The 27,334-nt window shown below is 43.0% G+C and overlaps 1 protein-coding gene across 1 annotated transcript; it reads right to left on the bottom strand.

Moving 5' to 3' along the window:
* Urb2 (URB2 ribosome biogenesis homolog) lies at window positions 1–27,272 on the bottom strand. The gene is made up of 10 exons (XM_038313257.1): window positions 26,971–27,272; window positions 25,048–25,186; window positions 23,457–23,633; window positions 19,324–22,648; window positions 14,890–15,041; window positions 12,493–12,603; window positions 10,362–10,604; window positions 6,368–6,455; window positions 3,248–3,387; window positions 1–1,249 (listed from the first exon to the last, which is right to left on the bottom strand). Exons 2-10 carry the CDS (start codon window positions 25,171–25,173, stop codon window positions 1,052–1,054), a joined length of 4,560 nt encoding a protein of 1,519 aa, XP_038169185.1. The 5' UTR covers window positions 25,174–25,186; window positions 26,971–27,272; the 3' UTR covers window positions 1–1,051.
* Window positions 27,273–27,334: the final 62 nt, after the last annotated feature.

Genomic DNA, 27,334 nt, shown 5'->3' with positions numbered 1-27,334 from the left:
TAATTAAAAAATACCAAATATGTTTATTGATTCTAATATGACAACTGTTACAAAAGAAAACATTAAAACACATTTTGATCAATTTACTATATATTTATATATCTACACATACACAACAAAGAGACTAAACAAGGCATTTCTTAAGTGGTAATAAAGGCTGTTTGGGTAACTGAGACCATTAAAATACACTGTTAGATAGTAAGAACAGTTAACATTATTTCTTGAACTGAGCAGGAAGTTTTATAATGAACTTCTCAAACTGAAGCAGGAACAAGCAAGAGCCCTGGCTCCTGTGCTAAAACACCTACCTACCAGATAGGTACATACCATCCTATCCAGGGCCCTGGCTGCTCCCCCAGCACCACCAGAATTCTCAGAGGAAAGGCACAAGAGTGGCGGCTGGAAAGTATCTCTGTGCTACTTGGTTTAAAGGAGGGCAGAATTATTCAAACAGGCTTTAACTACAGTCCCATGTATCAGAAGCAAAACAGCAGCCCTACAGTTTCCAGCCAGGAGAGGCAAAAAGGAAAAGGACATCAGGTACAGTCATAATGATCAGCAATTTTTTTCCATTAAATTCATCCAATCCCAAAACCTATTTTCAGGTTTCTTATGCCACATTTAGTTACAAAAAGATATACTGAGGCATGAAGGTGTAGCTGAGTGGCAGAAGTGTGAAATTAGCATGTGTAAGGCCCCAGGCTCAATCCTTATCATCCTAGGAAGAGGGATATTAAAGAATACTCAGATTAAGATTTTAAAAAAAGCTATAAAAATAAATAATCCCGAAAGTGGTGTATGCCTTTAGCACCAACATACAGAAGGAAGTGGCAGGTGGATTTCTGTGTTCAAGGTCAGCCTGGTCTATATGGTAAGTTCCAAACCAGTCAGGGATACACAGTGAGACACGGTGGGACTCGTGGTATGGCAGGAAGAGTTCCCACGGTTGCTGATAATGTGCCTGAGAATTTCAGAAGCCTTACATCCTCTATGACTCTGAACCATGAAGCCTCTGCAAGATGTACCAGGAACTGTGCTTCTGTGGTGTGGCCTAGGCTGTGTATCTTTTCTCTCCTTCATGCTTGGCCTTGTGGTACTTGAGGTAGTCGCTATGCAGCTCCTTAAAGACATCTCGTGCTCCAGGCTGTAGCGAGGCCCGCAGAAACTGAATATCACGCTCTATGCAGAGATCCAAGATGAGATAAATTCCCTCCTGTAGCAGGTTCTTCACAGTTGGGTACAAGGTTACCTGGGAAGGAAGGAAGAAGGCTCTAAGCACAAACCAGGGACAAATCAGGCAACATGCTAAAAATGTCGGAGCTCAGTAAGCTCAGAATGAAATTGGTGCAGCCACAGATCCCTGGGCTTCAGACTTTCTAAGACAAAGGCAGTTTCTACAGCTAGGATCAATGGTCAGTGAATGAAAACATATCCCAGCAGCTTCAAAACTCATTGAGTAGGAAGAGCATTAACCACTACTCATCCCAAGCTAGCTATATGATATGGAGGGACTGCTGTAAACCTAAGCTGGAAGTAAAAGAGCAAAGAACTGGAAACATCTTTCTATGTTTTCATTAGGATTCCTCATTACACAGAGCAGACAAAACAAGCAGGCCTGTAGACTGCAGCATCTCCTGACCAACAGGGTCTTCCCAGGCAATCTGTCTGTCTCTCACAGGTCCTCCCACAACATCTAGTCTACAGAAACACAAGGAATGAATGCAGAGATCTCTCTGGTTGTCTTTACTCTTGGGCATTTAATTAAAGCTAAACATGCTGCCTGGGAGAATTTATGGTTTTCAGTAGCAGTCTCTAATGCTTATGGAGTGTTTTCTTATTACTAAATTTAAAAATAAATGAAAGATAAGACCTAGACTTCTGCCAATGGATTCCAGGATGTACTGGCCTTAATAACTCACAAGCCCTTTTTGTTTTCAAGATTAAAACAAAACAAAACAAAAAGAAAAAAATGGACAAGTTTAAATTAAAGATGAATAATGAAGCCAGGAGACCAGAGATTTCATAAAATAAATCTTAGAACAATATGACTTCAAGGTTCCAATTATCACTTTCCTTTTTGTACCTCAGCAAAATGAAATTACTATGTCTCTTCTCATTCTCCAGTTAAAAAGTACAAGCTTTTCTCTCATCAAAAGCTTATATGTTAATGACTCACATGCTTACAGTATATCAAGCTTCGATAAAACTGTTAAATGCGTATAAGGAAATCAAATGACAAGTCCTCATGTCATTCCAAAACCACTATAAGTATCTTCTCAAGCACTTACTTAGCACTGCTGCTCCCTCCCACCCCCTAGCCCAGATAAAGTTGCTAGAATGACAAAAAGGTGTGGGGTGGAAAGTTACTCAACAGTTACAGTTACTTGAAATAGGGAAGGAAGCAATCTAGAAAGGCTGTTCAACCAAACCTCCCTGGAGAAATGCTGACTTTTCTAGCTAGACATTCCTCCACAGTGCCCACCAAGAGACCCAACTACCATGCATGCAAGAGACCCAGTACCAATCCAGTCCACCAGACACGCTATTTCCCAGGAAGCATGTAAACATGTTTATACAAATACAAGCAAATGGATTTATTCACTTGACTCTGACACACTGGCATTCATTAATCAAACTAAAGTTCCAATGCCATTTATAGTCCTAAACTGGCCTGACCACGGGGCACCAGTAGCTTATGGAAGTGTGAAAACAGTGCATGGACATACGTGAACAAGTAACTCTTAATGATAAATTCATCATTTAAAACAACAATCCCAAAAGCCAGATAAATTTAAACAAAAATCAGCAGTAACAAAATTCTCAGTGTGTCTACCCTATAGTCTACTCTGAATGTCTAGGAGCAAATGAATGTGATGACTACCCCAGGCCCCTCTTTTCCAGGCTCTGCTGGTTTGGAGCCATAAGAGTTCTTGGTCCTGGGTGAGATTTCACTTGCCTATTGGATAACAAGAAAAGGAAACAGGTCCAAGTCTGTACTGGAACCAGAGACCTGGGAGTCTTGGAGTCCTGACCAACTTCAGTGAGGGGCTCCAATGACCCTTACATGTCCCTCCGTTCTACCCATAACTCTATAAGGCTGACACATACACACACACACACACACACACACACACATGTACAGAAAAGTTCACTGCTGTGTGCCTATCATTGCTATTTTTGGTAAAAAGCTATGCTCTAAGGCTGTGAATGGAAACCCCTGATGAGCATGTTCAGTCTATGCTTTTACCTTCTGTGCTTCTGTCACATACTGGGCCACCAGGAATGGGGAGAACGCAGTGAATTCCTCAGCTCGAGTAGCAATGTGGCTATACATCCTTTCCACCAGGCGTGCACACTCAAGGACCACTGGCAAGTCATCCATGCTTCCTACAGATGGAAGATGATTAGCTTTGAAATGGCAAGAACATTTCTTCTAGCCCTACAATCTTACTATAAGTAGAACTGACTGCAACTCTCTGCTCTTCCCAGACTCTACTGGCTTATTCTGTAGACAAAAATATGGTAAAAGATATGTCCAAACGTGACAACAGTAAAAAACATGATATTCAAGTCCATGTGTTTTTCCAGGGCGGGGTGTGTGTCTCTGATAGCTAATTTTCATTGTCAACCTAGTATTAAGTGGGCAGGAAAGACCACCCTGAAATGGACAGCACCATATCATGGACTGGGGTCCTGAGCTGAAAATGGGAAAAAAGAGTAGGAAAGCCAATTGAGCACCAGCATTCATCTCTACTTCCGGACTACAGAGCAATGTGACCAACCACCCCATACGTCCGTCCCCATGATGGGCTGTATCTCCTCAAACTGTGAGCTAAACCTTCCTTTCCTACGCTGCCTATGTCGGTATTTTACCACAGCCAGGGGAAAATTAACAATACAATATCCAACTAGAAAATCAATTCACTTAAAAGGATGAAATCTATGACTGCTATCATTTTAAAGGAGATAGATTGCTATAAGACAGGATCAAATGATTATCTTCAAGACAAACAGTTTATTGAGAGGATATAAAAGAGTTCCAAATTATGCCTTTGCCTCTATCAGTTCTAGAAATTGTCTGTGTAAGGTTTTCCTTTCACAGGCAAATGGAGGTAAGATATAAGGCCATCAGCCAGTCCCTACCTCCCCCTATCTTCCCAGAGTCACTTCTCACTCCAGTCCTCCCTTGCTAGTCAGTGTAAGACCATCTAGTTCCTGAGCTTCCCAAGTCTGCCCTGACTTAATAGGGAGCACTGGCCATGCTATAGCACCTCCCAAGCTTTGCTGAGCACAGTAATAGCTATAACTTTATTTATAAATCTGGAAAATGCAAACAAACGCACGAACAAAAGGTAGACTGGTGGTTGCTCAAGATCAGACCTAATACAGAGACACAGAACTCAAACGCAAGTTGAAAGAATCTATATTTTGGCTGTGGTGTGGCTTCACTTTGTTCTTAATTATCAATTAAACAGATGAAGTGCATCATGCAAACATTAAACCTCAATAAAACTGATTTTTAATATGTACAGTAATTTTTGAAAATAAACACACAGACATCTTATCTTTAATAAATATAGTTCTCTAGATCAATTTAATTTCTATGAAATTCAGTTAATATTTGGGAAGTATTTCACAAGGCCCACACTATAGCTATGTGCTTCATGACCTAACAATCTCCATTTAGACAGTATGAGTGACTGATTATTGCAGTCACTGAGTTCATACATAATCATAAGAGTGCACTAGAACCCAATAAGGAGAATAGAACCGATAAACCCTGTGGGCCAAGCCATAAGTACAGAGAATAATCTTGGGATTAGAGAGGACTGAGTTAGTTCAACATGAAGCACATGCTTCTATGCATGCTCAGAACATGTGACAAGGGACAAGCTTGACATAGCATACGGCCACACTTTACTTCAATAGTCCATAGCAAGACCTTGCTTTGCCTGTCTGCCTCCCTGGGCACATCAGGGAAGATATCACCATCAGAATAGCATCTTGGGATATTAAATAACCTTAACTGGAACCACAGACAGTCATATACCAGCAAAGGCTATCAAAGAGAAGGAACTTGTTACCAGCCCTACACATCAGTAGATTTTTAATATTAATTAGAAGGACACATGCACTGTGCTATGCATGACAAATTCGTTGTGCCACCAGCTAGCTGTTCACAGCTGGGCAGAGTAAAGGGAGAACTGCAACATCTGTCAGTAGTGTGCAACCTCTCATCTTTTCTCCTCCACCCCCTTCTTTCCAGAAAAAGAAGTTTCAATCAGAGATGCCAGATCACAGTTTGGGATACAGTAAAATGTGATGATCTGAAATAGTTAAAAAAAATTATCTTGAGTCAGGAGGACAGGTGTTAGTTTGAAACCAATGTGGTCTACATACTGAGTTCTGGGCCAGCCAGAGCTACATAGTGAGATCCTGTCTCAAACAAAAATTATCTTGAGAGTTGTCCTTTGTCCTGGCTGGGTAGTGTTTAGTTCTGTTCTTGTTTTTGTCAGTTTGACTTTAGCTAAAGTGAGCTGGGAAAAAGAACAACTGAAAAAATGCCTCCATAATATTTCCTGTAGGCAAATTATTAATAGTATTTTCTTTATTAATGATTCATGTGGGAAGGACCATATGACAGGGGACTGTGCCACCCTTGGGCAGCTGGTACTGAGTTGCATAAAAAAGCAGGTTGATCGGGAGGCAGAGGCAGGCAGATCTCTGTGAGTTCAAGACCAGCCTGGTCTACAAGAGCTAGCTGCAAGGACAGGCTCTAAAGCTGCAGAGAAACCCTGTCTTGAAAAACAAAAACAAAAAAGCAGTTGAGCAAACCATGGAGAACAAGCCAGCAAGGAGCATTCCTCATGGCCTCTGCTTCAGTGCCTGCCACTAAGTTCCTGCCCTGACTTCCATCAGTGACAGAGTATAGCCTGGAAGTGGTAAGCCGAAATAAACCCTTTCCCTCCACTAAGTTGCTTTTGGTCATGGTGTTTTATCACAGCAATAAAAACCCTAACTAAGACAAGAGGCTGGAGAGAGCTCAGTGGTGAAGGTCCAGAGGACCTAAGTTCCATCCCTAGCACCCACATCAGGTGGCCTAAAACTACCTTTAGCTTTAGTTCTAGGCTGGCAGACACCCTCTTCTGGCCTCCACCAGTATTAGCATTGCACACATACACACTCACATGTGCACACACCAATAAATAAAAATAAATATTTCTCAAATTCTTTCTTGAATATTCACTTGATAATCTGAACATATTTTATGTGAACTCAGTTTGGTGGTTTTATTTTAAGAAATATTTACGGTCAAAAACACTACATGATAAATACACATGTACCTGAAGCCATTACTCTGAATTACCTTTGTCTTTCTGCCGTCCTTCATGCATAACTGAAAACAATAGTATATTAAACGAGTTCAAGAAGGATGAAATGGCCTTCAGCATCACCTGCAGTAATAGAGGAACACAGAAGTAGGTCAGTGATCTTTTGTCTGCTTACCTGGCAGGACATAGAGAGATGTATACCCTGCTGTGCAGCACAGATACTTCTCTTATCTTTTGCTAAAATGACTGCTGAAATCTGGCTCACATCTGGTTCCTTAGTTCTTGTTTTAACGTTTTAGGAAGTAGAGGGTTCTACATTACACGCGTTTCAAAATTTGTGGGGCACATTGATTTAAAATTTGCCGAGTCTGTGCTTATTCTACACTGGTTCTAATATACTCTAGAAACTCACAGAATTGGTATTTTTTTTTTTTTTGGTTTTTCGAGACAGGGTTTCCCTGTAGTTTCTAGAGCCTGTCCTGGAACTAGCTCTTGTAGACCAGGCTGGCCTCGAACTCAGAGATCCGCCTGCCTCTGCCTCCCGAGTGCTGGGATTAAAGGCGTGCGCCACCACCGCCCGGCCAGAATTGGTATTTAAGAGAAAAAAATTACATAAATTCACTTAAAATGAGGATCAAACCACTTTAAACTTGAACACTGAGACTAAGCAACTCTTTTAAGAAGTTTGCTCCTGGAACTGGAGAGATAACTAAGTGGTTAAGAATAAATCATCTTCTGAGAACCTAGGTTTGGTTCCCAGTTTGGTCCCCATAGAGGAGCTCACAACCATCTGTGTATAACTCCAGATCAGATACCCTCTTCTGACATCATGAGGTCTGCATGCATATGCTGCACATACATACATGCAGATAAAACTCTTACACATAATCTTTCTAAAGGTTAGCTCACTCCTAACCTTCTTAAATGTCTAATCATCCTCCAAGTGCTTCTCCCTTCCCCACTCACTTTCTTACATTTTTAAATTCATTTTTTTCCTTTGTGACAAAGATTCATTGTGTATCACAAATTCATATGTAGACCAAGCTGGCTTCAAACTCATAGAATTCTTCCTGCCTTTGCCAAGTGCTGAGATCACAGGCATTTACTACTACACCAGACAATTTTATTTCTTTCTTTTAAAAAAAAAAAAGGAAGTAAAAAAGAAAAATGAGGCTAAAATGACAAAACATGCTTTTTAAATCTCTGTATCTATCTGTGTGCATGCGTAGTCATGTATGGAGTGTGGCTGCGTGCGTGCCGTAGCACACATGTAGAGATCAGAGGACAACCTTAGTTGTTAGTGCTTCCTTCTACCGTACTTTTGAGACACAGCCTTTTTGTTGTTCACTGCTGTGTTCTCCAGGCCAGCTGACCCTCAACTTTGCAGGAATTTGCCTATCTCCCACCTCCCATCTTGCCATAAAAGCACTGGTATTACAGACACAGGCTACCATGTCCAACTTTACATGGATTCTGGGGATCCAAACTGGGTTCCTCATACTTACATCTCCCCAGCCCCCAACATGCTTTCTTTATACCTCACATCAGGAACACAACCACAATGTCCATCCAAACAGCAATGAGCTCATGTAAATTTAGCTAGGATTAAGCAAAATTAAACATGCAATGCAGATCCTGGTCATACTGACCACATTTCAAGTGGTCAACATGTCTGCAGCTACTGAGTACCATACTGATGATGCAGGCACCACTGAGTGTTTATTTACAGGACCACACTGTCCAACTAAAGAGAAGAGTAGAACACCACCACAATTCTCTCTGGTGTAATTAACGCAACAAAACCCAGACATCACCACAGCAAACCTTTCATACTGGCTTTCTGCAACAGGTTTAAGAGGCTGTTTTGGGGAAAGCATTCCAGAGCTTCATTAAGTTCTCTCTGAACCCTTGTTATACTGATGAACAGTTATCAAATCCAGACCAAACTTTCTAGCTCCACAATGACACCCTTGGTAACTTCACAAATCTGTCCTTTGTGTGTGCCTCATTTTTCTCATTTGCAAAATGAAGATAACAGGGCATCATGAGGAAATAATTGTAATGTGAAGTTTTCTCATCATAGTCTCTTCCTGGGTGTTTAGTCAATACTGGGCACCTGCTATACTGTCCAGATACATCTGAGTGGATTTTAGCTGAATGTTCACATGTATGTAGATCTAAAACCATGCACTCACTGGCTTCCCTCCTGAGACCTGACAGTGTCAGTGAATGTTAGCTGCTTTACATCGTCCTGTTAATCAGCTGTTGATGTTCTCTATACACAAGTCTAAAGTCACTAAACACATGTGTTAGCAGCGTTCCAGGAGTCAGTTTTCTAAGCTTACTTTCAGCAAGATCTGTACTCTCAGACTGCGATGATTTGTGCTGCATTATATTATACAGTCTCCTAACAACCTTAATATTAGTCAAGAAAAAATCTTATCAAAGGTAGTGACAAAGGAGGCAGGGCCAAAGACGACAGCTGTAAGTCTTTGGAACAGACCATTTCTCTTAAAAATGGCATTGCTGGGGGACTGGAGAGATATAGCTCAGCGGTTAAGAGCATTGCCTGCTCTCCTACAGGTCCTGAGTTCAATTCCCAGCAACCACATGGTGGCTCACAACCATCTGGAATGAGGTCTGGTGCCCTCTTCTGGCCTTCAGGCATACACACAGAATATTGTATACATAATAAATAAATAAATAAATAAATATTTTAAAAAAATGGCATTGCTGGGGAGATTACATAATTTAGTGGGTAAAGATTTTTGTCATGCATGTCTGGTAGCCTGAGTTCAATCCCTGAATGTGCTGACTAATTTTATGTTACTTGACACAAGCTAGTAGAGTCATCAGAGAGGAAGAAGCCTCAATTGAGAAAATGCCTCCGTAAGATCCTGCTGCATTTTCTTAATTAGTGATTGATGGGGGAGGGCCTAGACCACTGTGGGTGGTATCATCCCTAGGTTGGTGGTCCTGGGTTCTTTAAGAATGCAGGCCATGAGGAGCAAGTCAGGAAGCAGCACCTTTCATGGTATCTGCATCAGCTCCTGCCTCCAGGTTCCTGCCCTGAATTCCTTCAGTGACAGTCTGTGTTGTGGAACTGTAAGTCAAATAAATCCTTTTCTCCTCAACTCCCTTTTGGGTCATGGTGTTTCATCACAGCCATAGGAACCATAATTTGGACACTGAACTTCATATAAAAGGGACAGAGAGAACCATCTCCACAAATTTGTCCTGTAACCTTCAAGCACACATCATAGCATATATGTAGACTACCTATTCTTAGATTATCAAAATACTTAGAAATATTTCAACATGTATGTGTACATGAGCATACCTAGTATTTATGAATTCCTACCGGTCACATGTATTAGTGGTGGTGCATGAAAAAAAACCCCAATTAAAGGTATCAATAGGTTTGGCCTAACACTCAGATTCAACCAAGTGGCATTGGTCAAAATGTTCATTGAGCCTCAGTAGCCTCATCACTAAAATAGGATTACCACAGGCTTACTATGGGGTAAAGAGCCAATGCTCAACAAACGCTAGCTGGCCATTCTCTCTCCTATGAAATCTGTGTTCCTAGCCTCTGTATGATATAACAGTAGTAACTATAAACTCTCACTCTCTTTAGCACTTGAATTATAATCCCAACATATCTAAGCAAGGTAGTGACATTTAAGGACATTATTAGCAAACACAAAACAATGGACCTCCTTTGTATAATATATGACACCACTCAAAGTAACAGATGTGGCAAAGAACAACTCAAGCGGCCTGAAGAATAGGTCAAGTGTTTCTATGTTTACATATGAGAAATTACAGGAAGTAAAGTCTCTAACAGTTGAGCTTTCCTTTCTTGCTTTCCTTTAGTTTTCTGTCTGTTGCTTTTGTTTTTATTGGTGGTTAGGATGACACAGGAGCCTCTCACACATACACCACTGAGCAGTCCAGCCCTTCCGCTGCCCCTCTAGAAGCTGTCGTTTCCAACACACATAGGAGCAGCTGCTGTGCTCCTACTCTCACCTTAGAGTGGCACTGTAAGATGGAGAATAGCACATTGTGCATCTTCTGGAAGACACTGCCAAACTCCAGTGCCTTCAGGTGATCCAGAGGGACTGTGAGCAAGATGTTAAAAGCCAGACTGACATGATGAGGGTTGCTGATGGTCTCCTCCCCTTTCCGCAACAGAACAGCCAGGACGTCAAGAACAGGCTCAACCACTGCTAGAGCCACAGGTTGTTCCTGGCAGGCCTCTCGGTGTTGCAGCTACAAAGGAGGATGGACAAAGAAAAGAAAGTGAAGGTAATCCTGCAAGGAAATAAAATCACTTAAGCTCTAGGTGACAAAGGTAGTCTGCTTATGCTGTACAAGGACATGGTGTGGACAATCAACAACCCAAAGGGACGAGGCTATCATCCAGTATCCTATAGACCTGGCTGCTTCAGCTCTCACTCTTTGCTCAGTACATCTACCATGAAGACAAGCTGTCTCTCAAAAGGGATCAGACACACCCAATCTCTTACACAGAAGCTGCATGTCAGACATGCTTAACAGTATTTTCCCAAAACAGATCATCAGTCCCAAATGCCTATGATTATAAAACAGGTCTAGTTAAGATTTTCAGTTATTCTCCTAGAAAATAAGAGAATAGACTCAAGATAAAGGACTTCCCTGTGTTGTGGGATATTATTTTAAAATGTGTTACATTTGTTTATTCTGTGAAACATTTGTTTAATGATGCAAAGATGTGCTGCATTTTTTTACGTTGCATTTATTTAACTCTGTGAAGCTGGTTATTTTACCTGTTTAAAACACCTGATTGGTCTAATAAAGAGATGAATGGCCAATAGCAAGACAAGAGAAAGGACAGGCAGGGCTGGCAGGCACAGAGAATAAATAGGAGGAGAAATCTGGGAAGAGGGAAATAAAGGATCAAGGAAAGGAGGATATTGGGGCCAGCCACCCAACTACACAGCAAACCACAGAGTAAGAAGTAAAGGGAACTTATACAGAAAAAGAGAAAGAAAAAAGCCCAAAGGTAAAAGATAGATGGGATAATTTAAGAAAAGCAGGCTAGAAACAAGCCAAACTAAAGCCAGGCATTCATAAGTAAGAATAAGCCTCTATGTATGATTATTTGGAAACTGGGTGGTGGGCCCCGACAAAGAGTCAAATGCGTAAAAAAAACCAACCACATTCCTGGGTCACCTAGCCTTTGAGTCCTGAATCTTACAAGAGCATCATTCTGCAGGGAACATGGCTCTGCAGCCTGTCTGCCACACACATTAGAGGCATCAAGGGTTCTAACCTGGTGCAAATAAATGTGATCAATACACACTGTCACCATTATGGCCACCCATCAGTATGCTCCATATCCCACTCAATAACTTGCTTCTCCACTGTCTCCTCAACACACACATATGCAGCACATGCCTTTTGGTTTTACAGATTCTTAGGGAAAAGACGAAGAAGCAAATTAGAAAACAGGAGGAAACACGCAGTCTAGTTTTCAGGCCCGTTAGCTCTGGAAATATTCTGATTCATGACAATTCTCTCAGATAGCAAAAGTTCTAACAGGATGGTAATGATGGCAAACAGGTACTGCTCTTTCCTATCTAAAGTAAGAACCTTTTGAGACAGGTTCAAGCAAGGGTGAAAACACTAAGACCAGCCTCAATGAATCAGGCTTTTGTAGTAGAAAATGAAACCAAGTCACTGCCAGATGAAAACACAACACTTTGGTAGGGTAAGAGTATTCCCCTTTACCGTATCACATGCCTTACACACATGTACCCCTCCTGACACGCCTTTTGTGCTTAACTGACCACAGAATTTTGTGGAGGATCAGTCCCAGGGATCCCCCTTAACCTACTTTGAGTATATGGCCCACAGTATTCACCTTGCCATTGCCATTTATCTCATCACTTCCCATCTAATAGTTCTGAGTGCCCAACCCACTCACCACCTCCAAGTCAGGTTGCTATTGTCTAACAGTGCACACAGATAGGAAACACAAGCGGGTTGGTTACCTGTTCATGGCCACCTTCAAGAAATGGCCACAGACCCAGAAGATGGCAGATCCCAAGAAACTAGCTGTCTTACAGAGGAGGGAATGACAAAAGAGCTGGAGAGTGCATTTGGACAAACCACTCACCATTAGAGCCATGACTATCTGGGGACACGTACGCCATAGCAAACTCGCCTTCTCTCCACTGAGTGGGCATTTCAGTAGTAGACTGAGTAGTCTAATGGCACACAAAACCACCTGAAACGAAAGGGCAAACTTTAGAACAGAAATAGCCAATCCCACACGAGAGCTCCTTTTACTGGGACTGACAATAAAATGGAACCCTGTTACTGGGGACAGGGACAAAGGCTGGTCAGGGATGAGTTCCAAGAGCAAGGGCCATCTTTCACATTTGTGCAGAGAGGAAGCAATGATGATGAGCATAACTCCAGCAGAAACAGGGCCCTTAGGGAGTGTCTTACTAAACCAGGCACAGAACTGGTTCAGGATAGCAAGCTTAGTGCAAACAAAGAATGGTCTAATCATAGACTCCATTTTGCCAAGATGTTATCCACAGAGGATGCTATTACCCCAACTGATCAAGAGCTACACAAGGGAGCTGGAGAGATGACTTAGAGGTTCAGAGCACTAGCTACTCTTCCAGAGGACCCAGGTTTGATTTCCAGTACTGACATCATGGCTTACAATCATCTAATTCCAGTTCCAAGGTATCTGATGCCCTCTCATGGCCTCTGCAGGCACAAGGCATGAACATGTAGGCAAAACACCTATACATATAAGGTAAAATTTTAAAAACCAAAAAACTTCATAAGGAAAGGTTTAAAAGAAATACTGGGTGAGATGCTATGACAGCAGGCAATGCTTTTAACTTTAAACCAGACAAGAAGACCTACTTTTACTAAATACAAAGGCCTGGCCTCTTTCTCCCTTAATACTGTGAAGCCACACAACCCCAGAGCCAGCTCCTAATGTCTGCCCTGTATACTCTCTCCCCTTGTCTTCTCTTGACTGCACACACCTGCACTTCTGACTGATCTCAATTTCTTGCATACCTATAGGATACATTTACCTACTGAGGCTTGGAGCCCATTCATTTCTTCACAATTGTACACATTCTGCCCCAGTAGACAAACACACTTCTACCCCATACACACCTTCAAATTCTTCATTCTTCAATACTCAGTTCAAGTTTCCTTTGTCTATGACACCTTCTCTAATCAATTTGTTTAATGAAAATCTGGGGGCTATGTTCTCCTCCAAGTCACTCACTGAATGAATGGAAGCCCAGAGACCCAGAGTCATTCTCAAAGCTGGGCCCCAAATGTGCTATAAAGATACATAATGTAAGTGCCAAAGATAGGCAAGTACAGCAGGCACTGGAAGGGATGGTACAGGTCCTCAGGCTCATAGCTATGTGTCTGAACTATTCCTATGCCCCTCCCCAGAATTCATAATCACCCCTTAATTCTCCTCTAATTCAGATAAAAAAACCAACTCCAGGTATTATCAGGAATCAGGAATCAAAAATTCACATGAGGCTACACGTAGTAGTAAACATCTATATTTACAGTACTTGAGAGGCTGGGGGGGGAGACTATAAATTCAGGATTTGGGCTGCAATGGCAAGACCCTAGCTTGGGTGGGGGTGAGGAGGAGAAGCAGCAGCAGCCTAGAGCAGTCTATGGGGCCTTTTTCCTCAAGTGCTACTGGGAACACCTGACTAGACAGTACCCACAATCATTCTGACATGCTAGCTGTGTAAGACATTCTAAATGGCAGGGTACCGGGCTTATGAACTGAGAGTCCAAATACTTCCTTTTTTTTTTCTTTCCAGTGTTGGAGTTTGAACCCAGGATCTCATGAATGCAATACCAACTGAGCTATACGCCCAGAGTGTTTGAGTGTATACATACACACAGACACAGACAGACAGACAGACAGACAGACAGACAGACAGACAGACACACACACACACACACACACAATCATGCACGCATAATTCTTAAGTTCTGATCTACAGCTGTTTGGCCACATCAAGCACTTTTCAAAAAAAAATGTGTGTGGGCAATGATTTGAGAAGTCCACACACGTTTTCACACATGTCTTATTTTCTCACAAGCATCTCTCTTAATCTTCATTCTTAACCCTTAATAACATTTCTAATTCTGAAGAAATTCCCCTGTGAAAAGTAAGAATCTTCAGTGGAAGCTAGACAGTCCACAACTGGGCTCCCTCCCACAGGCTCCTCCTCTGCCTCCACTCTCAGCCAAATTTGTCAGTCTAGTTTTTAAAGTGACATAAAATTTCAAACAAGCAAGGTGGTAGTGGCGCAAGCCTTTAATCCCTTTAATTGGGAGGCAGAGGCAGGCAGATCTCTTTGAGTTCAAAGCCAGCCTGGTCTACAGAGTGAGTTTCTGGATAGCTAGGACTGTTACACAGAGAAACCCTGTCTCAAAAAAAAAAAAAAAAATCCTTCAGTCAAAAAAATCACCTGCAGTCAAACAAAAGAAAGAAGGTATCCACCTGCTGATCAGACTTCCACGCCTGAGTGATGTCCAGCCCCTGAAGAATAGACTGCAGTATGATCCCAAACTGCTCTGTTGTCCCAGCCTCAAACATTTGGGTGAGCAGGGCTTCTAAGTGAGGCTCAATATCCTGAGCAGAAATGCCTGGACCTGGAGGAAAAGACGCCAAAAGTGTTAAGATCTGATTTATAAGTTATAATGAACTACAAAGTAACCATATGATGACACCATGCAACCATTAATAACTTGAGGTGTTTAATTGTACAACCAATTACTGGTGAAAAAAGAGGAACAGGTGCTCACTGTGGTGCTCTTCTCTTACCCAGAGCTGTACCTATGTACAGTGTATGCACACAGAAAATGCCAATATGCTCAGGTTAGTGCGGGACCACAGCAGACATGTGGCAATTTTTATCTCTTACCTCCCTTATACAATCAGGATGGGTGAGAAGTGGAGTATTTAATACCCAGGTAGAAGGAGTCAGACTGACCCTAGACTTTTTTAGAGGCTCCAATGAAAGGAGAATGTGAACTTTAAGTTCTGTATCCTTGTCCAGGAGTGGATTTGGGAAGGCTGGTAAAAAACTGAAGCCAATGCCTCAAAAGAGTCAAAGTTACAGCTTCTGGGGACCCAAACTCTTTTTCCCTGGGCTGTTGTTATCAGTCCTAAGGCAGCTATGTCTGAGGTATCCAATGTTCTCTTTGCCAAGACTGTCTGACTTAGCTCTCTTCTGAACTTGGCCATCCACTCCCATACTTACCCCTGCAAATAGTATGTCTGATGCTGCATCTCTTAATAAACTTACTTGGCATAAGTCATTGGTTTGTGTAGGATTTCCTGGTCCCAGCTATTGCTTTCATTTTCTTTATTTCTCATCCCTAGTCTTCCCACTCAACACCTCACTCTTACGGTCACCCAGAAGTGTTGAAAAGACAAAAAGAACCTTGACATTCCTGGGACTGTCTACTAGGTCTACCAGGTGTTTTCTAGAACTTCACTGACCCACAATCTTGCAATAAAGCCCACGGCAGGATATTCAAGCCCTCCAACACTGACCTATCCATCCTTCATGTGTTTCAGAATGCCACACATTACTAGAATACATTCTGCCTCTCAATCTGTGTTATTTACAATCAAGAGGACAGAGACTGGGGGCTCTGACCGATTAAGTCACAGGTTACACCTCTAAGACCTAGATTCACAGACTTTTTCGGCCCTAATTTACTCATCAGTAAAACGAACACATCAGTAAAAGATGCCTGTCACTGGCAAATAAAAGAACATAGAACCTATTGGAGAGCCTCTCCAGAAAAGCTTACTATCCACACTTGCCTGGCTGGACTTCAAGGCCACTTTCACTTGGCTTACATGTATCCTCTAGCCCCAATACCAAATTCAGCTTGGGTTTTGGTATCCCATATTTTCTCTTCTGCAGCCTCAATGGCTATCTGACTGTTATGAAGCCCAAATCAGCCAGAGCAGAGATACTCCTATACAGAAGGCCAGCTCTAAAGCATTGGCTTCCCTTAAAGCAACAGATTCTATTGCCTGAATACATTCTTCATAAAAGCTCCTGTTTATAAAATGCCCCCTTAGCACCACTGAAGGGCAGGGGCACCTCCACAAGCTGTTGTACTGCTACCTTTCAGTTCTTCAAAACAACCTTCATGTTATGCTCCCTTCCTTCCCCAGTGCCTTGGGCCTCACCTCACTTAGTATTCCTCCAGACTGCTCACTAGACAGTCTGACAGTTCATATATGTAAACATGCTGGACTCCCTGTATTTGAGGCTCTGTTCTAGAGGTTTGGAGTATCACAGGTCCAGGGATATAAAAGTGAGGCTTAGAGCTGCCTCATCTCACTAGAAGTAGGAAAAAGGAATAAGGAAGTTCTGCTTAACAAACTGACAGTAGCCACAGCTTCAGATGCTAGCTGCCATCTTAAGACACTCACTTGGAATGCCATCAAAAGCTTTAACAAAAACTTTGATGTTAATTCCAGTAAGGGAAGCACCAATCCCTGAGTTATTAACAGGGAGAGATAGCATCACAGTCAGGGTCTCCTCAGTTCATCCACACTTGAATCCAGACAGAGGTCTTTGACAGAGACACAACAGCAGCACTGTTCAGTCCACACACTCGGCTCTGGTACTGGCCCGGGCAGGCCAGGTGGCTTCACTTCCTAAAGGTCCTGCACCCTTGTAGCTTCTCTATGCAAATCAACTCCGCCAAACTCTACTCAGCATGTACTCTTGCCCCCCATCCCCATGAAGTCTAACCTCAAAAGACTACCCACTTCCTATTCTGGCCCCAAAAACTAAAAAGAAAGCCTCTGCCGCCTGTGATATGTACTGACTAGATTCAAGAAGATATCAGGCCTGTTCATCTTTGTCTGCTTTGGGGAGTGACTCTATTTAATATACTTTTTAAAGATTTTATTTATGTTTGGGTTTTCAGACAAAGGCCTCACTATGTACCCTTGGTCTGGAACTTGTTATGCAGACTCTGTCTCTGGGGTGCTAGGATTAAAGGCATGCATCACCACTCCCTTCCAAACACAATAATTTTGTAATTTTTTTTCTTTTCTGAGACTGGATTTATCTGTAGCTTTTGGAGCCTGTCCTGAAACTGTGCAGACCAGGCTGGCCTCAAACTCAGAAATCCACCTGCCTCTGTCTCCTGAATGCTGGGATTAAAGGCATGTGTCACCACTACCTGGTATACTGTACTTTTCTTTTTTCTTTTTTCTTTGGTTTTTCAAGACAGGGTTTCTCTGTAGCTTTTTTAGAGCCTGTCCTGGAACTAGCTCTTGTAGACCAGGCTGGCCTCGAACTCACAGAGATCCACCTGCCTCTGCCTCCCAAGTGCTGGGATTAAAGGCGTGTGCCACCACCGCCCGGCTTATACTGTACTTTTTTAACATGAATATTTTTAGATTATTCTAAATAATTTCCATAACATTTCAATGGCTATATAGGAATCCCTAAACCTTTGATTTATACAACTTCAGGGTCAGTTTTGGACTGGAAGACATCAGCTCTCTCACTGGTCTGTGTCTGAGGTCTTAGCTGCCTAAAAGGGCGAAACTCATTAACAGAGATGACACTAGATGAGTCTATTTTACTACACACACACACACACACACACACACACGCACGCGCGCGCGCGCACAACACACACAATTGAGCACACTGATTAGGGTACTGAGGAAAATAGATTTTAGGTAATTTTCAAAGTTAATCTATAGCACTATAGGCCTGATATAGGAGATTCGTTTCCCCCAGGTGAGATGATCCATTTGAGTCAACTGTGGCCAGAGCAAATTAAAGGCCAAGAACAAGAACAGTAGCCCTTAAACCATGAATGGGGGCTGGAGAGACGGCTCAGTGGTTAAGGGCACATAATGTTCACATAGAAAACCTAAATTAAGTTCCAGCATCCATGCAGGGCAGCTTACAGCTGTGCACTCGTATGTGGACTCCAGTGAATAAGCAGCCCTCTCCTAGACTCTACAGGCACCTGCACTCATATGTGCACACACCCACACACAAATATACACAACTTAAAAAAAAATTCTACAGGGCTGGAGAGATGGCTCAGAGGTTAAGAGCATTACCTGCTCTTCCAAAGGTCCTGAGTTCAATTCCCAGCAACCACATGGTGGCTCACAACCATCTGTAATGGGGTATGGTGCCCTCTTCTGGCCTGCAGGCATACACAAATATATAGAATATTGTATACATAATAAATAAATTTAAAAAAAAAATTCTACATGTGGAATTTGAGATGAGCCGGGTCTATATAATGAGTCAGGTCAGCCATTACATAGTAAGACTGTGCCTCTAACAAACAGGCGTGAATGTACACAAAATAATCCCTAAAATATGAGAGGACCTGAGAAGACTAGAAAGGTATAGTGTGCACAGGGGAAGGAAAGTTGGAAAGGTGACTGATTACACATGCCAAAACAAAAAGAGAAAATGATGTCCCAGATGCGTATCTACAGGGCAAGCTTGCTCATGTGGTACCTTCTGAAGCTGCCAGGTAGGGGGTAAGCCCGGACAGTTGTGGTACACACGAGTAGGACATGCTGAAGTGACAGGCATATGAATCTTAAGAGATGAAACACAGTAACTTGGCCACAGAGGTCCCTTTGATTTAAGCCTCTGCAACCCAGAATCAGTTCAGAGAGAAACACCTTATTGGGGCTGGAGAAGATTTTATCAGTGGTTAAGAGCACTGACTGAATGCTCAGAGGATCCAGGTTGGATTCCTACCACCAACATGCAGCTCACAGTTATCAGTGACTTCAAGTCCATGGAATCTAACACGATCCTTTGGCTTGAGGACACCAGGCATATACTTGGTACACAGACATATATGCAGGCAAAACATACATACACATGATTAAAAAACAAAAAACCCACCTTACCTGTAAGAACTTTCTGCACAGAATGAAAGATGGAAGCAAAAGCAGAGCTCTCCTTGGAATGGAGCTCTGGGGCCAAAAGGAACAAGGTTAGAAATTGCAAGGCTGCCTGGAAAGACTGAGTATTCCCCGACAGAGCAGGCAACTCCTCCAGCAACTGAATGTAGACATCCTGGTAAAGGGCCACGTGAGAAAGCCCTGTTCTATCCGAATCCACCACTTGAGAAATCTGGGGCTGCCCTTCCCGAAGGTGTTGGTTCAGGTCTACTTCTAAAAGCATGGGGAGAGCTGAGAGGAGGACTGAAGGCAGGCGGCGGCCTGTAGTCCCAGACACTAGGCAGAGACGCAGCATGGCACCCATCTGCATCATGGCCTGCTGCAGCAGCTCAGGTAGTGCTGCTGATGCCTCCAGTAGATGCCTTCGCTCCTTAACATAAGGCCCCAAACTTTGACACAACTTGGTTAGAGCCACTAGAAGCAGTTGCCTGTACCGAAGGCTATGGATCTTCAATTCTTTGCTGGAAGCTTCCTTACTACATCTTGAGAGGAAGGCAGTGATTTTTCCAAAATTGAGCACCAAGCTCAGCTTTACTTGGATAAGCATCTGCATTAGCTGTTCCAGGAACATCCCTAACACTTGAAGAAGCTGTAGCCAATCGGGGTCATCCTCCCTAACTTGAAATTCTGTGCTGGCTTGCAAGAGTGAGGTCAGCACAACCTCAAAGGTGTCACTAACATACATGACCCTGAACACAGAGCGGGCATATCTCCCCCTCTGCAGACTACTAAGGAGTCGGTAGCATGTCACCAAGTACTGGAGGGCTAGTGGGCAAGAGCAATGCTCCAGTGTGGAGATAGCCATGGAGAATAACAGGAAAAAAAAATGCACGTGGTAAGATGGCATGAGGCTGTCCAGGTGAAGGGTGGAGATGACCTGTAAGAGCTCCAGGAGGACTTTTAACTGCTCTTCATCCAGCTTGATAGGAAAACCATTCTTGATCATAGACAGAAAATTCTGGGCAACTTCTCCTCTTGGTTCTACACCTTCAAGTCCAACTTTTGCTAATTTGGTTTCCCAGTGAGCCACAAATGTGTGGTAGTCCTTTTCAAAAAGCCAGGGAAACCGCTGACTAATAAGATTCAGATCACTACGGGCACCAGAGCACAGAATGCTGGAACATTCTGCAGTAATACACATCAGGAAAGCAGAATAGAGGGACGGCATCTCTGGAAAGAGAGGGCTGTGCAGGAGAGCTGTGGATACTGTCTCAAGTGTGATGTATGGCTCACCATGGGCCAAGCTTTCCTGGGCTTTATTTGCTGGTAAAGTTCTTAACAGGACAGTGGCCAAATATTTCACATCATCCAAACAAAGGTAGGGTATTAAAACTGTGAGGTTTGATACGATCAGGTGCCAGTGTGCTACAGGATATGTAGACTCATTCATTGTTGACACCTGCCTATCCCAGGCAACTACTGTCTTCTGACTTAAACAGTCTCTGCTAGAATCCAGAATGCAGGCAGTGTCATCCTTCAAGGTTTGAAGGGCTTCTTTAGACTGGGAACTAGTTCGCATCAGAGTCCTTTTCACCTTCTGCAGGTACAGCTGTTCTAAGCAGTACCTACTAAGAGACCTGGACTGAACTATACACTTTTCCACCTTCTTCCAAAGCTGTGTTTCCACACCTGGTAGCAACAAAGGGAGGGTTGAGACATCCAGAGCCCCAGCTAGGGGCCCTGCCAGAGAATGGTACTGGCTGCAGTGCAGACTGAGAGTAGCGTCCACTTGAGCCCAGGTGCAAGAGAGTAAGAGTGCAGAGTCGCTCACCTTCTGCTGCCACAGCTCAGACTCTGAGCTCCAGAGATCCACGAGAAGGCCCAAAAGGGGCCTCACCAGCTCTTTCAGCATCCTCTCCATTATGCACTGTGTCTGTCTGATGATGGGCAGAGGCATGCTGTTGTCCAGACTCGGCATGTTGAACATGATACAATGTAGCAGAGAGCTCAGTGACAATGCCTTCAAAGCCATGTCAGTGTCACTCTGCAAGCAGGGCATGATTAAAGACTGGAACTTATCTAGTACAAGGGACCATGTATCCAGGATCTGACTCAGGGGCAGCTCCAAGAGGCATGCACAGAGAGCCATAGAGGGGCCCGAGGCAAGCAGAGGCTGCCTCAGTGCCTCCGCCGCTGGACGGCAGATCACCCCCAAAACCTCTTCAAACAATCGTGGTACCTGTCGGAGCTTGGCATATGTCTGGAAGACAGTGTTAATAAGTACCTCCTGGGCTTTTTTAGCTCGAAATTCTGTTACTTCTGCGTCAATCCAGGCTGAAGACAACAGGTCATCTAGGTCTGGTTCTAAAATCAAATGATTCAGAGACATTAAAATCTTGAGGCAGCGAAACCAAGCTGGCACAGGTGCTTGTGAATGGTTGATCAGCAGCTCAGCCACATGGCGGTAGAAGTGGAACTGTGTCTCCCCATGTCGGATCCTGTCAGCAGCCACATTGTAGATGTTGGTGGTGGCCACTGAATTTAGCAGTTGCTCTACAGCCAGAAGCTCTGTGGTCCAATCTGATAGAGTTAGGGCTTCCATCTGTCCCTCTTGCAGGTGTGACATCTGCAAGCAGCCAAACAACCTGGGGAGAGCCTGAAAACAAAGGAAGTGGTTTTCTTCCTTAAGGTATGAGTCCAGAAAGAGTCTGTACAATAAGGACACTGAGTTTGCCACAACCGAAGCATGCAGGTCTGACTTGGTATAGCCAGGCTCTACCAGCCTTTTAATCACAGTCTCCATTGGAGTGAGAAGACTCTTCAGAACCCCTATCTTGACGTTGTCTTGGTGCTGTTCCAAGAGCTCCTCTTTATAGGATGAGAGTAAATCATGTCGAAAAACACCGCTTCGAAGAACCGTGTCAATCTTACTCCTGATATCTCGGCTCAGTACCTGCCGTAGCTGGCCCTGACCAGCCTGTGTCCATGTGCCCCCAAAAAGCAAATGTCTCAGGACTAGGCAGGGCTGGAGGAGGTGGCCAGTCATATCTGCAAAGACACGTCTGGGGTTGGCTTGCTGTTGCTGAAGCTTGAGGTAATGGTCAAGAGCCAGATGAATGACTTCAAATAGCTGGGCTGTCATGGCTCCTTCTGGTTGTCTGCAGACTGACCAGCAAAGGTGGCTCAGCAAGGCTACAATCAGCTCTGGTTTGGCTGTGTAGATGACAGCAAGGGCAGGTGTTGAGAGGATGCCCTGGCAGCAACTCAGGATGGCACAGACATTCTTCTGAGATCCCGCAAGTGAGAACTCTGCTAGTCTCTCATTTATAACCTGAGTATTAAGAAAGAAATAAAGGTCATGACTACCCTGAAGCTACATTTGCTCAGAAAGTGTGAAAGAATCAATCATTCCTCTCCCATTTTGATGAGAAATCAGACTTTTTACCTCTAACATGAACTTGATACTTACTTAATGCATCAATAAAAGATAAAGTGTCTGTTCTAATTTCTTCACACATCCATCTTCTGTCAATATCAATTCTGAAAAGGTTTACTGCCAATTCCAAGAGGCTTTGCAAAGCTTAAAGTCAGTAGTCAATATTTTTTCATTTATTCTTCTCTCATACATCCCAACCAGTCTCCTCTCCCTCCACTCCTCCCAGTCCTCTCATCCCTAACCTCCCCTTTACCCCAGATCCACTTCTCCTGTTTCCCTACAAAAGAAAATTGGGCATCTTAAGGATATCATAAGAAAGTTCCAGGATAGTCAAGAATTACATATAGAGGCCCTGTTTTAAAAGTAACGTTTTCTGCCGGGCGGTGGTGGCGCACGCCTTTAATCCCAGCACTCGGGAGGCAGAGGCAGGTGGATCTCTGAGTTCAAGGCCAGCCTGGTCTACAAGAGCTAGTTCCAGGACAGGCTCTAGAAACTACAGGGAAACCCTGTCTTGAAAAAAACCAAAAAAAAAAGTAACGTTTTCTATTTTTGGATACTATTATTTCTTCTTCCTTCTCCCTCCCCTAACTTGAAATTTCCCACATATTCACATAACTGATTCTGAAACAAACAAGTTTAAGCAGTAATGAGAAATTAACAAGAATGCACATAACATAAATCAACGGAAGAGACCATGATTCACCTTGACAAGGGAAATCTGAAGATTTACAGTCTTTCCATTCTTCAGAAGATTCTGCAATTTCCTGCTGTGTAGAATGTTATCAACATAGACCCAGAGCCTTTCAACAATATCTTCCTGCAGTTCGAGTTTTTTATTATAAAATGCAACCAATGTCTGTCTTGCCCAATCAAGTAAAACCTGGAATTGTAGAAAACATACTGTGAAAATGAACTTCCTACATGGGAGAAAAATTTTAAACATTATAGAGACATCCAGCCATGACCAAATTCTATTGCAAGAAAAACAAAAACAGCTTTCCTTTAAAACATGTCTGCAGTATCAGCTACACTGGGGCTGAAACAGGAAGAGCATTCCATCTACAAGATCAGGATGAGACTGGACAACATAGCACAATCCTATTTGAAACAAACAGGCTGAATATGGTTACACATGGCTATTAATATCAGTACTTAGGAAGCTGTGGCCAAAAGATCTCAATTCAATGGCAACATAAGATGTATAGTGAAAGTATTTGTTTTAAATCCTCACTTGTATGTTAAATAATATATATTATGAAATCTTGAAATGTTTATTAAGGAATAAAAGAGGATGTTGCCTTAGTCTGGAGTCAATGAAAAATTTCAGTGCAATAACATTATTCAATGGCCTTTTAAAAGAGAAACACAATGTCCACAGAAGGAATCATATATGCAAATCAAAATGGAAATAAGGGATAAGAAAAAAATGGGGCTGTGAGACAAGACGTAGGCAGTATACCTTCTAGATCTATCTCTCGGGAGTCACAAGCAAGACAAGCTGACGCACAGGGCTTTCTGAGAAGAGCGCTGTGCGCATGCAGTTTCCATTATGGCGACACGTTCACTCAATCGCAGAACACTGAGAAAAGGTAAAGCCTCAGCTCTCAAAACTGTGCTGGGTGCTGTTGATGATGGCAAACACTACCACATCGAGCTACTCTTACCCCTCCCAAGCCCTGAGCTTCCCTCTGCAGACCTGTCAATGCGTGTGAGGAACAACCGATGCTAAGAGGAGAAAGAACAAGGACACTGGGGTCTGACCAGGCTGCCGCAGTCACCCTTCTGTTTCACACCGCGCAGCACTGACCAGGGAGCGCCAAGCTGACCAAATGTGCAGTAGGGTGAACACTAGGAGGTCAGTTGTTCTACATCTTGTATCTAACAATTATAATAAATTTTTGATACCTCTCATGGTACTTCCTTTAAAACCAATATTGCAAAAATTTAATAATAAAAAAATAAAACCAACATTGGGATGTATGTCAACCCAATTCCATGAGCTTATCATCGTACTACAGTTACATTATCTACTTTTTAGTCACAGAAGCTTAAGAAATATTAATAGAATAATGTTCTACTTGGTCCTTCTCTATTTCTAGCTTGGCCTTCTAAAGAGACTACCACTCCCCATCTTTCCAACCTTCAACCTAACAACCTGAACGATCTCATTACTTTTAACTCCAATGAAGCTTCCTCCCTAACCTGACTTCTAATCTTTTAAATAAATGTCAATATCCAAGTCATACATGTAATTATTTTAGATCATAAAAATCTAAGTTCTATATTAAACTTACTTGTTCTTTATTTGGTAGAAAGCACTGATGGGAAATCCAAGCAAAGTGAGCTAGTTTTAGTTTATCTTCCCAGGAAGTTGTCTTGCTTTTAAGCTTAAAGGAAATGCCAGAATAAACAGCAGCCATGGCTACACGTCTTCTACAGTTAAGAAGAAAACAGTATTATAATAAGGTCTAAATGAACAGGCACCAGAAAATGACACTATCTTTAAAAAAATATGTATATATGTCGAGTGTATGCATGCAAGAGTCCAAGATAGCCAGAAGAGGGCATCAGATCGTTTGAGACTGCAGTACAGTTACGAGCTAGCCACCACGCAGGTGCTAGACACAGAACCCAGGTCCTCGGCAAGAGTGGCCAGTGCTCGTAACTGCTGAGCCATCTCTCCAGTCCCCGACTACATACCTTCCATAAGAGTACAACTGGGAAACAGAGGAGGAAGGCAGATCTCTAGGAGTTAAGAGGCCAGCCAAGGATACAAAGTGAGACACTGTCTCAAAACTTTATACATGAATATATAAATATAGAAGTACATTATAGAAATATGTATTTAGACAATTATATATTATAAGTTAGTGTATTTATTATACCTATAACATAAAACATTTATATATATTTAATTTGAACCTGGATTTCAGAAAAAACAGGCATATGATTATAAATACTCCTGCTGTGACCACACAGCACACACTTAGAATATATAGAAATTCAACAAGGCAAATGAGTGTGTAAACTACTCACAGAATGATAGTCACCATCCATGAGTTAAAATTGAAAGACTTTCGGCAAATAGCTTTTAAAATGTATTGTGTATTAGGATTAGCTTTATTAAGTAAGCAAATAAGCAAGCAATACAATACTTGAAGTAATGCTTCTTCTCCAGGGTAAAAAGAAACAGGTGTCGTGGTGGTAGAAATAGCTTAGCAGATAAGAGCATTTCCTACTTTTACAGATAGAGGACCTGAGTTCAGTTCCTGGTACCCACATGACAGCTCATAACTATCTGCACCTCAATTTCAGGGCATTCTGTATCTTCTAACCTCCCCAGGCTCTTGCATGCATGAGAAATAAACAAGCAAACAGACAGACAAACAAAACAGGCATCAATTTCAATAGAAATGCTGTTATCTCTACTATAACAAGTAATTTCTTACACATGCAGAGCTAAATTAGACTACAAAACATATACACGATTTAAAAAATGTTGTAATAAAATCTTAAGTAACAAGGAAAAAGCATACACATTAACAACCTACAATTACTATGAAACCCACGCAAAGCTTCGGGTTCGAGACCAGCCTGGTCTACAAGAGATAGTTCCAGGACAGGCTCCAAAGCCACAGAGAAACCCTGTCTCGAAAAACCAAAAAAAAAAAAAAAAAAAAAAAAAAAATTGTCATTTCCAGTAAACAAATTAGCTCTGAAAAGATAAACATTCACCACACTGCTGTGTCAAGGCAAGAGAACGTAGGCTGTGGAGCGCCAACTACCTGCTTTCAGAACTGAGAAGCATCCTTTCCTGCCGTCGCCCTCGGAAGGAGCTAGGGCAGCAGTTTCACAGGGTCGCCTATCAGATGTTTACACTACCGTAACAGCGGGGAAATTGTAGTTACGAAGTGGCAACTAAATAACTTTATGGGGGGGGGGTCATCACATCGCGAGGAACTGTATTAAAGGGTAGGAACATTATTAGCAAGGATGAGAACCACTGTTCTAGATCCGGAGGCTTGGCTGACTCATTGGTTAAGATTTCTTAAAGCTTCTCCAGAGAAGCCAGGTTCGAGTCCCGTACCCCACTGTAACTCATAGCCCCCCGGTAACGCCCTCTTCCAGCCTCTGCAGGTGGACACAGACACGCACAGACGAAACACTCAGACAAATTAAAAAATAAACTTTTTTAAAAGAAGGTTCCAGATTGATACCTTCAAATCCTACTAGCTCGGATCGGGGTTCTCTGACGCCCTAGTCCCAAGATCCCTTAGATCGGGGCGCGCGCTCTCAAGCCGGACTCTAAAGTGGGGTTCTCTCGAGCGGGGCTCCCTCGGGTCCGAGCTCTCGCCGCAGCTGGGGGAACCCTCTGGGAGAATTCTCTCGGACCGGACGGCGGGCGATCCCTCCTCGCACCCGGCCTCTCCAGCGGGGTTCCCTCCGGGGCCGGCTGGCGTCCGGACGGCGTTCCCGCGCCGCCTTCACCTGGGACCTCCACCGCCACGAACCGCACGTGAGGGAGGCGCTTCCGGCAGACGTTGACGCCAACGGCTCGGGGCGGGGAGGGGCGTCACGCAG

Source organism: Arvicola amphibius, chromosome 15 (genome assembly GCF_903992535.2).
Source record: "Arvicola amphibius chromosome 15, mArvAmp1.2, whole genome shotgun sequence".
NCBI classification, from domain to species: Eukaryota; Metazoa; Chordata; class Mammalia; order Rodentia; family Cricetidae; genus Arvicola; species Arvicola amphibius.
The sequence above is the reverse complement of the archived record's forward strand: the minus strand, read 5'-3'. Positions and strand labels throughout refer to the sequence as shown.

Excerpts from the sequence above, each read along its gene's own strand:
- Urb2 (XM_038313257.1), bottom strand. The coding sequence starts at position 25,173 with ATGGCTGCTGTTTATTCTGGCATTTCCTTTAAGCTTAAAAGCAAGACA. Across the intron at positions 6,456-10,361 it reads TCTTACAGTGCCACTCTAAG|GTGATGCTGAAGGCCATTTC; the intron begins GTGAGAGTAGGA and ends CTATTACTGCAG. Across the intron at positions 3,388-6,367 it reads AGGACGGCAGAAAGACAAAG|GAAGCATGGATGACTTGCCA; the intron begins GTAATTCAGAGT and ends TTCCATCTGTAG.